This window comes from Schistocerca cancellata, chromosome 7 (genome assembly GCF_023864275.1).
Source record: "Schistocerca cancellata isolate TAMUIC-IGC-003103 chromosome 7, iqSchCanc2.1, whole genome shotgun sequence".
NCBI lineage: Eukaryota > Metazoa > Arthropoda > Insecta > Orthoptera > Acrididae > Schistocerca > Schistocerca cancellata.
In genome coordinates this window covers 99,256,548-99,271,522 of record NC_064632.1, presented here as the reverse complement: position 1 = coordinate 99,271,522, position 14,975 = coordinate 99,256,548, and the positions used below count along the sequence as shown (strand labels likewise).

Sequence of the window (14,975 nt, the reverse complement as noted above, 5' to 3'; positions counted from 1 at the left end):
AGCTTTCAGTAAAACAAAGCTGGAACCAAAACATCCCTATTCTTTATGGCTTATCATGTGTACTTGTTATAGAAAGTTGTAACTACAGCACTCGATTACATTCACTAAGTAGTACGGCTGTACCAAGTTTCAAGATTATATTTTAAGTAACAATCATTACAAGGAATCTTAAAGAGGCAGTTGAGAGATCATGTTCTACTGTCGGTTCCATTCAGAAAGTTCTAGCCGGCAAAGTTTAAATGCACTCGACTTAAGACTTATTCAGCAACTTAGGTAAACGTTCTGTAGTTATACCAAAATTAAGAGGATTGTAAATTGTTGAATTACTGAGGTATTAATTAATATGTGTCGAGAAATGGGCCATTTACATGCTGCTACCTGTGCCTAAGGGGGTTGATAGAAGCACCGATGTATCAGTTTGTCTGTGACAGTCAAACGCCTGCGTGCGCTGTGACTTGGATGACGTCACAGCCAGACAGCTACCAAGAGCGTTCTCGGTAAAAGTAGCAAGTGAATTATCGAGGACTGTGGACCGTCCTGGATCGCTTAGATTTCAAGGAAGTAACTGTTCGCGTGACGTCCGTGATGTTGACAAAACCACGTGGCAAGTGTGGAGATTGTTTTTCACTTTTAAGGTGAGCAATTAACTTTGGTATCTGATCCTGCTGAGCAAATAGCAAGTAGAAAAGTTTCCTTTCAGTGAGCACAGTAAGTAATGTGGACTTTCAGACTGGAAATTGTGTTCAGTATGTTCTCCATCACTTTCTGGCTGACCACAAAAATAGATTCCAGACTTTTGTAAACGGCGAAGGTAGGTGTATAAAGCATGCACAGACAATGTAAGAGTGTTTTCATTAACGACATAACAAAAAAGCGAAGAACAGTCAGACCATTTACCCGTCGGCCCGTGTATGGATTTAATCGACGGGAAAACTGAACCGTGAAAGCGGTCGGTACAAAACAGGTAAGGCGGTAGGCACTAAGAGGATACCAAAGTGAAATATGCCAAAATCAGTGCATGAACAGTTTTAAGATTTTATCGTGAGTGTAGAAACCAAATTACGACATTAAGAAGACGACACAACATCGCTGCTACCTCCAGCGCTAAGAACAAGACGACGCACCACCATGAAGCTGCGTGGACCTGCAGTTACCTGCAAGTTACTGGGGGTCCTCACCGTTACCCCCACCCGCTCCCCCTGGAGGTGCTACAGTAGGCGAGACCCAACACCATCCTCACCGCCACAGTTGCTGCTCCTGCTGTCCGAACTGCATCGCAAAGCGTCACATCACGTTTGCTGGTACACCGCGCCGGCATCACTCGTCGATGTCAAGCAATTAAGTTAAGAAGATTTAAAGTATTTGTTAATTGCTTCTAACAGTCTATTGAAAATGGAATGCAATGATAACGATGATATCAAAGTTTAGATGGAACCAGTCTCTAATGATGAATCCTCAGAATTCGATTTTGAAATTAATATGAATGGAACTGTCAAAGTAATAAATCCAAAATCTAAAGCTGATTTGTCAAAAGTAGAATCGGATGTAAAATACAGAGTTACTGCCAAGTTAGAACAAATTTCTGTTGGTGATGTAATTGAAGTTGAAGTCAAAAAAGGAAAAACAGAAGTATTAAAGTTATCAGGTAATGAAAATGAGTTCAATATCCCTAAAATTCAGCCACTTCAGGGAATGCTACAAACTTCTTTAAAACCGGTAGCAAAGTAAAGGCACCAAATTGGATGGAATTATTGTTTTCTAAGCTTGAATCACGTTGTAAAGAATTAAAGGATAGTAATACAAAACTAAAAGATGGTAAGAAGGAACTGAGTAGTAAGACGGAATCTATTAATAAAGAACTAAAGGATGAAATGACACGAAAACTGAATTATTAAAATTTGAAATTAACTCTAACTACCATATACTGCACGTCAAAATAGGGCAACAGCTAACTAAATTCCATACTATTTTCAAAACCGAAATTAATTAAGTTCGAAGAGATTTCAAGGACACACATGATCTTATGGAAGGGAGGTTGTCAGAGAGAACAGGCAATGAATCCAAACTGATCCAATTGGTTTGAGGAAGTAACTAATAAAATAAATGCCTGACACAAGGATATTAGGAAAGCAAAATCTGACTGTGCGAAATTATGTAAGGATGTTGATAAAAATTTTCTGACAGAGCGGAGGCAATGGAATTACAATTAGACGAACGTAATATTAGTATTATCAACATAGAAAATTGAGTACTCTCTCGTAGCTCTTGCAATACTACAGTTCAGCATGTTGCTTTACTTGTCACAGATTTCATTGTAAATCGTCAATCATGACGTTTTCCAGACAAATAAAGTCACCCACTACAATTCTGGAATGATTTTGAGGTAGTTTTACCAAATGCATGGTCAGAACCCGAGAAAATTTCTTTCATAAGAGGTGATTTACCAAGAAATGCTTTGTGATGGTCAGCTGACGTAATGATTAGATGCAAAACTCTTTCTGAATTTAAAACTGTATGTCTTCATGTGTTGTGCTCTCACAAAACAAACTGTTTTGACCGAATTTTGGAGTGGCAAAAGGATTACTCCAGGCTGTGAATCAGTTAAAAGAGCTTTCTAGAAAGTGGGTTTCACGGTTGTCACATCTGACAGGAAAGATGAAACCAGAAATGAAGATCATGGATCTGAAAGGAAAGTTGCCTTGGTATTGGCAGAAAAGAGTCATTTCCGCACCTAGAGATAATGTGGACGAGTTCATTGAGTATCTAGAGCGAGTGGACACGGCAGCTGCTGTTGAAGAGCAGGTGCAGCTTATCTAACAGTCATGCAAACAGGCGAAATAACGACAGTAACAACGTGAATGTTAGAAGTATAGAGTTTCATAACAAACAACAAAGTTACCGCTGTCAAGGCCGTGATAGAGGAAGAGGAGGTAGACAGCAGCCGATGTTTCGCAGGAAGTAGTATGACGAAGACAGAAATGTAAATGACGTGCCATTGAGGCAAGAGGGAAAGCCAAATGCTACCCGATCTGATTCTGAATCAAGTGTTCACAACAGGTCGCGTGTGGGAAACTAAGTCCCGTCTATGAGGAAATTGGTGCTCACGAGGCGGCAACAGTAACATAGCCAACAGCAAAAACACAAACCACTGTCAGTCAGCACACGCAAACCTGTAACAGGGATAATGAAATAGGAACAGACAGTACCAGTAATGTGCTAAATCACTCTCATTATACAGCCGACAGCATTCTGGACACATTAGAAAAATGCGTCAAGAAGCAAAACGGAAACGCTGTAGAAAATAGGGAAGAAGAAGTTAACTGGATTGAATCGGATGACGACGAAGATGAAGTAAAGGCTTAAATCTTCGACAACAGTGACAGTCTGAAACTTAATGTTTTTGTACAGGAAGTAGAGTCAGTTTTGCAAGGTTTTGAGCAGGAGGAGTTGCTAGATGAAAGGGATTGCCATAATAATGAGGACAGGGAACCTGTTAGCTGTATTGACGTGCCACAAGCTGTAAAAGCAGACGACAGTATTATAGACAGCGATGTTCCATAGGCCTGCAGTTGCTCTGAGATACAGAATATTTAAGCCAATGTGCAGCAAACGAAAGTAAAGGAAGTCGTCAAGTAATTTGATTTAAAATTGATGGACAAGTTGGAAAAGGCAGCTGCAGATGTATAGGTTTATGACCCCGTGCATCTAAGAGTAAAAATGTACTTGCAACTGACCAAGATTTCCTTATCTGTAGACATACTGAAAAAGATTTGTTACAAGGCGTTCATGAGGAACTAGTGGATAACAGGTAAGCCTCATCAAACGCATACTGTTTGGAGTACCCGAAAAGTGAGGGAGAACTAGATCTACGAAACACTGTAGATACGAAGAATTTCAAAATAGACTGTAATTGGGTACATTAGGGAGTCTGCCACTGTTTGGTGCATTCAAAGTTTGGTGTACTGCGCAGTCCCCGCTGCATCAAACTACCAGGTATTATTCTGTTCGTCTCCTATATCTTTTCTAAACAAGGAATATGTGCCTTCATGTTGCGGGTATGCCTTTAGCTTGTAATACCTTCCAAGTAAGTAAGAATGATTCCCCAAAATGACTATCACCGAGTGATGACATGTAAGAGTATATGAAATGTAGCCTGTAATAGTAAATTCTAATTGTGGAAATAACAGTGGGTAACAATGAGTACAAATGATAGAAAAATTATGGCTAAAGTAATAAACAAAACCCACGAAAGCGATTAACAACAACAAAATGCAGATACTTTGTGTTAAGAGAAGTAATTGAGAATTGCTAAAACCTGAAAGAATAAACTCTGCATACATTAATAATTTTCATGTTGGACGTAAGGTTGTCTGTAGATATGAGAGAGAAATAATATGGCTGGCCGGTGTGGGCGAGCGTTTCTAGGCGCTTCAGTCTGGAACCGCGCGACCGCTCCGGTCGCAGGTTCGAATCCTGCCTCGAGCATGAATGTGTGTGATGTCCTTAGGTTAGTTAGGTTTAAGTAGTTCTAAGTTCTAGAGGACTGATGACCTCAGATAGTGCTCAGAGCCATTTGATCCAGTAATAAGATGCTGCCAACAGACGCAAGCGAAAGCGTCTTGATGTTAGTTACAGGGGATGTGTGAAAGCGGAGTGATTATCACACCAAAAATATATGCAAACAATTACGTCAATAGGCTGATAAAGGTTGATGGGAGAAAGAAAAGTCCAAATATGAAGAACAGTTAAATATATGAATAAATGATAATAGACAGAAATAGGAGAAATGAAGTCACTAGGCTGATGTACGTTGCAAAACGGTGACAAACTGGTGTGTAATTCTCTCACGACTAGAAATAAGTGTTGAGAAACGCATAATCTTGCTTAAGGCAGGTTGTCACTTAACAGATAAATATTGACCCATACAGACAACAATACAAATCAACAAATGTGTTAAGAAATGCAGATTGTAGAGTATAGACCTTTTAATTATATTTGTAACAAAGCAATATAACTGCTGTTGAACAAATGACTAATCCATACAATAATTGAGCCACATGAAGACACAACATGCCAAGTTTATTCGAATTTCTAACTAAAGCAACATCTAAGGTAATGAAGAACATTGCAAACTAGACCAAAATATGACTATTTAAAGATCCATGTTGACTTTTAGAGCATAGAGCTGTGGTTTATTAAAAAGAATATTTTCCAAAGCTGGTGATTCAAGCCGAATAATGGCGTAACTAGTATGAGTGAGGTACAGTAACGTCACATAATGCCTGTTATCATTCTGAAAAGGTTAGTAATAGTTTTTCAAATAATAAATTTTAAAAAGAAAAATACTGTCTAATAACTTCTCAATTACGTTATAGTAGCAAAACACAATATAGAACGTACTTTATCCCCCCTTAGCTGTAAGCTGAGAACAGAAACTTAGGCTGTGTTATCTCTTTCCCAGGAACATGGAGGTTGCATGAAATGCAGCCTGCAAGCCGTACTGGCGAAGAAAGAAAGACAGACACCGAGCACAGTTCCTCCTCTTCTTTCCCATTTTGTAATAGTGTATCGTGGAGGACGCCGTACATAGTGACCACCCACCCTCTACTGTAAATGTTTTTCTGAAAGTGGTTTGTAAAGACACACGCCACAGTGGCTATGGTTGTGATTAAATGAGTGAGTACTGAAAAGTGAAATGTATTTCTGTTTCTCTTTCAGAGAAAGATCGAAAATTCTAAATCACAAAATTAATTTTCTAATAATCCAAAATTGTAATTCATATTTCTATGTTATTTTATGTACATATAGCTAAAATTATATTCATTGGAAGAGATCAGCTACAGTAACATCACTTGATTACTTGTTTCTAATACTTTATTTTGCTCAAAAATAAATTTTGTCACAAAAATAAGTAGTGATTGATGTGGCAAAACAAGCGCTGTATCAGAGTATCAGATACAGGGGCAAGCAAGTGTGCCGAGGCTTACATCATAACACAACCGTTCTTAACAAACAAAGGACTGCCCCATAATCTGAGAGTGAAGTTAATATTAAAATAACTTTTCAAGACTGTGTCAATGTACGCTTCCTTATATTAATGTTAACATTGTGAAGTATCAGCATAATGAAATAAATATGTTTCGCTACATACACTATTTTAAGAAAGATGAAGTGGTCCCGAATGACGAAGCTAGAAAGCTAATAACTGTTCAGAATGCACACAATTAAAAGTTACAAGTCACAACCTGATCAGAGTAATATATTTGTCAAAACCGGTGTTTTTACGAGAAACTGAAGGCGCTAAATATTAGACTCAGAAAGATGAAAATTCGAATGTAGAGTCCGTTTGATCTAAGAAACCTAGATCTGTGTGATTGGTTTACAAGTTACGAAAAAGTTCTTATTCTCAATAGATTAAATATCATTTGTATTTGTTATAGAAACTTTTAACTGCAGCACTCGATTAAATTCATTAAACAGTACAGCAGCACAGAGTTTCAACTTTTATTGTAAACAACAATCATTACAAGGAATCTTAATGAGGCAGTTCAGAGGTCATGCTCTAGTCGGTTTCATTCCAAAAATTCTATTCGGCAAAGTTTAAATGCAGTCGTGCTAAAATTTATTTAGTAACTTAAGTAAACCTACACTAATTAGACAATAATTTTTGTATCATTAAGGTAGGTTTACTTAAGTTACTAAATAAGAGAGACAGTAAAAAGAGACACCTCACATCTGAATGTCAATCTGTTCGCCACAGTCAAACGCCTGCTTGCCTGCTTGCACTGTGACTTGAATGACGTCAAGCCAGGCAGCTACAAAGAGCGTTTTCGGTGAAAGTAGGAAGCGAACTCTTGAGGACTATACACTGTACTATATCACTTAGCTTTCACTGAAGTAACTCTGTGTGACATCCGTAATATTGACAAAAACCGCGTGACAAGTGAAGAGATTATTTTCCACTTTTAAGGTGAGCAATTAACTTTGATGATTAGAAGTCAGGGTGACAGACCATTTCACTTGTAATTTCCCTTATACATCATATCTGAACTGTTAACAGTGCTGTTTCCCATAGGGACATTATTATCATTACCAGGAATATTATTGCATTTTGTGCGGGTCAGATTTTAAAGAAAATATCAATTAGAACACAAAACTTTTATTTAGAGTCATTGTGCCTGATCACGCTGAGTAAATAGCAGGTAGGAATTTTTTCTTTCAGTGAGCACAATGAGTAATGTGGACTTGCAGACTGGCCCGCATCTCGTGGTCGTGCGGTAGCGTTCTCGCTTCCCACGTCCGGGTTCTCGGGTTCGATTCCCGGCGGGGTCAGGGATTTTCTCTGCCTCGTGATGGCTGGGTGTTGTGTGCTGTCCTTAGGTTAGTTAGGTTTAAATAGTTCTAAGTTCTAGGGGACTGATGACCATAGCTGTTAAGTCCCATAGCGCTCAGAGCCATTTGAACCATTTGAACTTGCAGACTGGAGATTATTATGGTCAGTATGTTCTCCATCGCTTTCTGGGGGACTGCAGAAATAGTCTCCAATCTCTTGTAAACTGTGAAAGTAGATGTAATGCATGCACAGACAATGTAAGAGTGTTTTCATTAAAGACATAACAAAAAGGTAATGACCACTCAGATAATTTACTCACCACCTCACAAATACTTCCAAAATTGCCTCCCACTTAGCCTCAGTTCGACCACACTGCCAGATCTCACTTGGAACAATAAAATTTTCATTTTACAAGTGTTCTGTGTCAGAAAGTGTATGCATAGCATTTTGTTGCAGTTAATCATTAATATGTTCTCTGATATCAGTGAATACACCTTCAGTTATATGATTTATATCACGTTCCATCTCTTTCACAGTAACACCTGTGTGAAATCCAAAGAGAAATACGCATCTCTGGGCCATCTTCTAGGAATTTTTTTCTTTTAGTGAGCACAATGAGTAATGTGGACTTGCAGACTGGAGACTATTATGATCACTATGTTCTCCATCACTTTCTGGCTGACCACAGAAATAGTTTCCAGTCTCGTGTAAACTGTGAAAGTAGATGTAAAGCATGTACAGACAATGTAAGAGTGTTTTCATTCAATACATAACAAAAAAGTAATGACCACTCAGATAATTTACTCACCACCTCACAAATACTTCCAAAATTGCCTCTCATTTACCCTCAGTTCAGTGAATTTAAAAAGGGTCGACCTCACTGCCAGATCTCACTTGGAACAATAAAATTTGCACTTTACGAGTCTTCTGCGTCAGAAAGTGTATGCATAGCATTTTGTTGCAGTTAATCACTAATATGTTCTCTGATATCAGTGAATACACCTTCAGTTATATGATTTATATCACGTTCCATCTCTTTCACAGTAACACCTGTGTCATATCCAAAGAGAAATACGCATCTCTGGGCCATCTGTCATTTTTAGTGGCAGGTGAAGATAAACTTGTAACAACAGAAGCCTGTATGCTTTGGAACAGAAAAGTCCCTACAAGAAAGCTCCAGACAAACTAATTAGCAATCGCAGACTATCAAGCAGCACGTCGAGTGCTCTTGTATGGACTACGTGCAAAATTCTATTGAATGCGCTCAACGTATTCGAGGAGCAGACGGGTGTTACGTGTGGTTCTCCCCTTGATGGCATTATCCAATGGTTTGCACTGCAGCAGGTGCAGTACCATTGAAATAGGGAGCGCAAAACGCCTTTTGTCGCTGTACTAGTGCCTACTCGACTTGCTGCACATTGGGTAATGAGCGAACGAACGAGCTAATTGCACGTGGGAGACCCTATCGTTAACCACATGAAATGGCAGCTTACGTGTGACGTCAAAGTAAACTATTGTTTTGGGTGCGTAAGTTAAAATGTACTCCAAGTTTCGATCTTGACTCATGTAAAACATTTAGTCAACACGACTGATTCTTGTTTGTGGGGAGTTACAATGGAAATTCCTTTTTTCACATTCTTCGATTATTTTTCTGTTATACAGTACAAACACATGTTCCAAGTATCGTGCTAAATGTGGATAACTGACAGGTGATGAATTTTCAGATTCTAATAGATTTTCAAATATACAAATCAGAGAGGACCGAGCAGATCATATATATGAAAGAAACTATGTTGTGAAGGCTTCTGCAGCTACTGAAATTTCCAGTCGATGGATGAACGAACGGTTGTTTGTTACATTAACTGTAAGTTCTTAGATAATGGGATCTCAAAAGTATACAACAGGCTAGAATATGTAGGCAACATACAGAGGAGGATGGGCACCGGGCTGAAGAAGTTGAAACTAAGACAGAGAAACAAAGAACTTTCTGTAATGTATTATTTTTTTTATTTTTCACTCAGTCACTTTTTTATGATACATTCACAACCGGTTTTGGCCTTAGAAGGCCATCTTCAGATTCTATGAGCAGCATGTGATGAATAAGTGCTCATGCGTATCGGCGCTCAAGGTCTATCCTCAGATGTTATGGGCAGCATATGATTAACAAGTGTCTATGCGTTTCAGCCCTTAAAGGCCATCTTCAGATGCTATGGGAGCCAGTGGAGGAACATTTGTTCACAAAATGCCGCCCGTAGCAGTTCATGTTGTGACATTTTTGTATCCACTGGTGCACACAAAAGCTTGACATAAACAGCGCTGTAGTGTGAAAATTTCATTCTAGAAACAACCCCCAGGCTGTGGCTAAGCCATGTCTCCGCAATATCCTTTCTTTCAGGAGTGCTAGTTCTGCAAGGTTCGCAGGAGAGCTTCTGTAAAGTTTGGAAGGTAGAAGACGAGGTTCTGGCAGAAGTAAAGCTGTGAGGGCGGGGCGTGAGTCGTGCTTGGATAACTCGTTGGTAGAGCACTTGCCCGCGAAAGGCAAAGGTGCCGAGTTCGAGTCTCGGTCCGGCACAGTTTTAATCTGCCAGGAAGTTTCATGCATAAAATGCTGTGTCACCCGGCCCCTTGCACCCAATCCACCGGTCGGATACAAAATCGTTTAACCAGTCGCATACTGAGTTGTGCTAGCGAGGCGGCGCACCATCTTGCTCCCAAATAAAGATGGGTTGTTCAGCTTCTTCCCATTGAGGCACGGGCCATAGCTGTACCACTTCAAGATAAGAAACTTCGGAGTTGATTCATCGAAAAATAAAGGCCCATAAACTTTCAGCGGGGATATTTCTTGGGGCTAAGCGTGAAAGACTCGCATTCGTTCAGCACGTTTTTCAGTCACTGTTTGTCATTCCATACTCTTCTCATTGCGCACAGATATACGAGGGCTGTCCACAAAGTAAGTTACGATCGGTCGCGAAATGGAAACGACTATGAAAATCCGATAAAGCTTTGCAAAGATGTGTTTTGCAGTGTCTCTAGTATGACTCTAGGTAGAATTATGTCGCTCTTTTCATTCCTGAGCTCTTAGTGAGCGCGTAAAGATGTTATAGAAAATAGTGTCTCCCGCCACGTACGAGGGCCTGGTGAGAATTTTCCCCTGAAGCTATGCAACCAACATTACATAACTGTCGTGTGGTTTCTTCTTCAAGACAATTCTCAGCCTCATTCTTCAGGGGCAATGAAGATGTTCCTGTATCGTTTCAATTGGAAATGTTTGGTTACCCACAATACAGCCCGTAATTGTCTCCCACTGAGTTTCATCTTCGCTCAAACGAACCGCTGGCTATGAAGACAACATTTTGGCACAGACAACGAGCTTTAGGCCAGCGTAGAGAATTAGCGGAAAGCACTGGCGGCTGTCTTCTATGATGAGGGTATTGGAAAGTTGGTACAACGCTACGACGAATGTCTGAGTCAGAACGGCGACTACGTAGAGAAGTAGCTGAAAGGTGTAGCTAACTGTTAGAAATGAAACATTTCTGATTTTCACTGTGATTTTCATTTCGCTATCAATCGTAACTTACTTTCTGGACAGCCCTCGTAGAAACAAAATTGTTTCTGTTGCTCTTTCATATAGTGTATTAATTACAATTGTAAGTTGAACGTCATAAATTCTACAACGCCTTAAAACCGGTATATTAATTTTGAAACACCCTGTGTACTGGGTTACAACAGCGGAATGTGGGCAAACGTTTTCCTGTTGACAAATACCCCCTGGGAAGGTGTTCATTTACGGAAGAACTACAGTACAGTTTTGTAGTCAGAGTGCTACTACAGATATTCAAAATCGCAACCCACGCCATAATTCCCAAGAATAGGTCCAGTGTGGACATCACGCAGATAGGCTGGTGGCAGGCCGTCCCCTGGCCTACTTCCAGCACACACACACGATCGTTACTAGCACGGAGACAGAACCAACTTTCATCAGCAAACACACCAGATCTCCAAACTGCTCTCCAATGACCTCTCGCTTGACATCACTGAAGTGGCAAAATGACGGTAATTTGGGGTCAGTGTAGTGCACGCTGCAGGATGTCTAGCTCGGATCTGTCTTAGGAGTAACCAATTTGTTACAGTTCGTTGGGTCACTGTGGTGCCAACTGCTGCGCAGATTGCTGCTACGCTTGCAGTACGATGTGCCAGAGCCGTAAGGTGAACACCGCGTTCTTCCCTCTCGGTAGTGCCACTTGGCCGTCTGGAGAACTGCCTTCTGGCGATCAGACATTCTCGAGATTACCGATACCAGTTATCATGAACAATGGCTACATTCCTACCAAGCCTTTCTTCAATATCGCAGGAAGAACATCCAGTTTCTCGCAGTCTTCTTTCAAATTCGGTGAGATATTGACGTCATTCTTCACTCACATCAACTTACCACGTTCAGTCACGAAGTTAACTAACGATCACGGCCTTTACAGCGTGTATTTAAAGCAAAGTTGATTTGCATTCTTTTATGCGAATGGCATGAAATTTGGATAGACTTCATTAAACTTCATATTTCAGATGTAGAAACACGCCTTCCAGCTTTCGTATACGTCTCGTAACTCCCTCTCGGTATTCGATTATGTATGACACGGAAAAGTCACCACCCAGTAGTGAAAGTAGCAGTATTGTATACAGTCAAACCTAAATTAAGCAATGTCAAGAGGATGTGTAAAAAGTGCCAGAATGGGTGAAGGACAGTGACTTATTTGTTCATTATAGTTTCACAATAATATCCGTTTATGGCGCGTAGGGGAAATAAAGGATAATGATTATAACGGCTTATAATCCGTCTTTAGTAAGTATCTGTTTCAGAGGGATCTTTGTAGAGACCACGGACGACAGAAGCACGCGCAAACTGACTCAAAGAAAATGCATATACTTAACCGCCCATGCGCTCAAAGTCTCGTAGAATTAATCTTGTTTCTTGAGAACCGTTTGGAATCGTTATGTAGACTACCACTGTATTTAAAAGGGGAGTTGTTCTACTCTTTTCTTCTGGTTTTAACTGTACCTGCATTTCTGTCTCCTCTTTTTCCTATGTCTGTTTCACCAAAGTTTACTCTTTCTCAAATTGCCTTCTTGATTTCTCCACCACATTTCATGTCCTATTCTTTGTTCTTTCATTTCCTCTTTCAGTATTTCATCTTCTGTTATCATATAACTTGGTTTCTCATTCTTTCACACTTTTTTCTCATATAATGATTACGCTCTCTCTTCTCCTGCTTCTCTTTCTTTTCCTCCCTCCCTTATGGTTACTCTCTCTCGCTCTCTGGCTATTTCCCTTTCACTTCCTCTCTTCCTACGTTATCTCTGCCTTTTTTCATTTGTTTCTTTCCTTCATCATTCTATTTCTCTCTAGGTTTAGCTTCCTCACTCTTTACGAAATTTCGTTCCTCTCTCTGTATTATCTTAAATCTCGAGCACTTTCAAGATCTATGTATGTACCTTTTAGAGTTTCTTTTATTTTGCCTCTAATTTTTATTATTTTAGTGTCATGCATTCTTCTATAATTGCTTACGGAAGTATTGAATAACTGTGGGAATCATGACTGTAATGAATACATTATTTGTATTGCTTTGCAACCATTCACATTATTGATTTTGTTTTAACTTAATACATAATTTCGCATTTCTAGCATGTTTTTGTCATCATTTGACGTTTTAAGAATTTAGTATAGTACGTTCTCGGAATTTTGATAAAAAACCAGCGCGTGCCCCTGGTGTTGGGTGGTCAAGTGATCACCCAGCTCCATTGGCAGACGCTGGTTTTTTATCAAAATTCGGAGAGCCTACTATCCTAACTTACCAAATGAACCTGCAACAAAACACGCTGGTAATGGATGTCGGCAAGACAAAACATGTGTCAATAAAGAAAACGCTCAGTAAGTTCGGTCTTGACAATGTGTACCTGCCTGTCTTGTAACACTTGATAAGTATCATAGAAAAATTTTGATCTAGGGAGTAATTAATTTGAGGCTCTGTTGTGAGTAAACACATTCTATGATAATGAAATCGCACTGTGCACGTACGCAAATAGAGCTTTGTACAATTTTTGGATAAATACATTTGAACATAGCTCAAAAATTAGTGGCTTTGCTTACTTTACAAATAATCTGAAAGCGTTCGAATATTTTTTAGAACAACCAAGATTGCTTCAATGTAATTAGCTGTTTCACTTTAATGGTTTCTGAATCTCTAGGACTGACTGCAGAATAGGGGAGGATAGTGAAAGTGTTATGAAGCACATCTGGGCTATATAGTTCCACCATTGTTGATTTCTTAATGCATCTTTAACTTTTAAACTTACCACCATCCTGCAAACTTAATTTTTAAATTCACCGCCATCTGACACCTTTAATTTTTTACATTTTCCACCGCAATCCATGGTTATGATGTCACTGGAAAAGGGACTTGGCTTGTGGCATCATAATGATGGCTCAATATGTAAGCGGGTACGAACTGTGACATCACAAATGTAAACAAATGAAAACTTTTTAACTAGCTGGCCCAAAGTCAGGATAGGATTCCAGGTCACAGATTTTTAACTGTTTGTGATTTACGTCTTATTCCCTTTAGGTCCTATATTTCTTCCTGAAAAATGAGTCTCAAATATGGAAATCACTTCTGCAGCTGAAGTCAAAGCCATTTCTAGATATACCCCTAGCAAATATAGTCGAGGTGCGACACAAAATACATGGTCCGAAGATGTAACCAACGCACATCCCAAAGTAAATGTATTTATTTGCGAGGAAGTATTTTCCATCTTTCTAGCTGCACTGTAGCAAAGATTTCTTCACGTTCAAAAATTTAGTAACTGATACTGTTCATAATATACAGTTTGACCCAGTCATTGTCAGACAGTCTCCTGAACGGTGTAACAGACTCTTAATTTGTGCACTTAGCGACTAAATGTATGTATGTACAACATACTTTGCAACAGATAAAAATAACGTCCTTTACGCCAAGGAACGTTCTTAATCCCTGGTGTAATGGCATCCGTTATCGAAATCTGACGCTTGGTTGAAAGTGGTTGACTGTGTAATAATAAGACATAGCAACAGTTCTGACATAATGTAAAGTAAAGTTATGCATGGCAGAATGGTCAGATCATTCGTTTTCTGTGAAGACACCGTTATATCTTCAGTGTTCTTTGATAAGCAGCTTCTGCCTGCCACCACTTGGCTACTTGACTGTCATTCGAAAGACGTTTTCTACAAGACGGAGCATCAATTCGTTTTGGTCAGATGTGTCTGCCAAGACTAAGCGGATAATGTGCTGCACTTGATGTTCTGATAACTTAGCAATCGCACTATGCTGACTTATTGCCATTATGAGCGCGACAAGTAAATGCCATCCTCTATCGAACTCCTGTAGCAGCTCTTACAAGTCGGTTTTACACAATAAGGACAGACATGACATTCATCGCTCGTAAGGAAACGACTGATATCTTTGTGAAGCTGAGTATCGAACAGACTTAAACATGCTTCTAACACACCTATTTGATGATTTACTGATATTTGTTCTTGGTATTGTCTAAAAACGGCACCTTACACAATCATGTGAAAATTTTATAATCCAAGCATACCCGTTCTGAACGCCAACTG

General features: G+C 39.5%; 1 protein-coding gene across 1 annotated transcript in view; it reads left to right on the top strand.

The window, feature by feature from the left end:
* Positions 1 to 3,561, top strand: part of LOC126092654 (neuropeptide FF receptor 1-like) — a 740,126-nt gene extending 736,565 nt beyond the window's left edge. The window contains exon 8 of the mRNA XM_049908376.1: positions 3,409 to 3,561. Coding sequence (XP_049764333.1) covers positions 3,409 to 3,561 — 153 coding nt within the window. The remainder of the gene's footprint in view (positions 1 to 3,408) is intronic.
* The last annotated feature ends 11,414 nt before the right edge of the window (positions 3,562 to 14,975 follow it).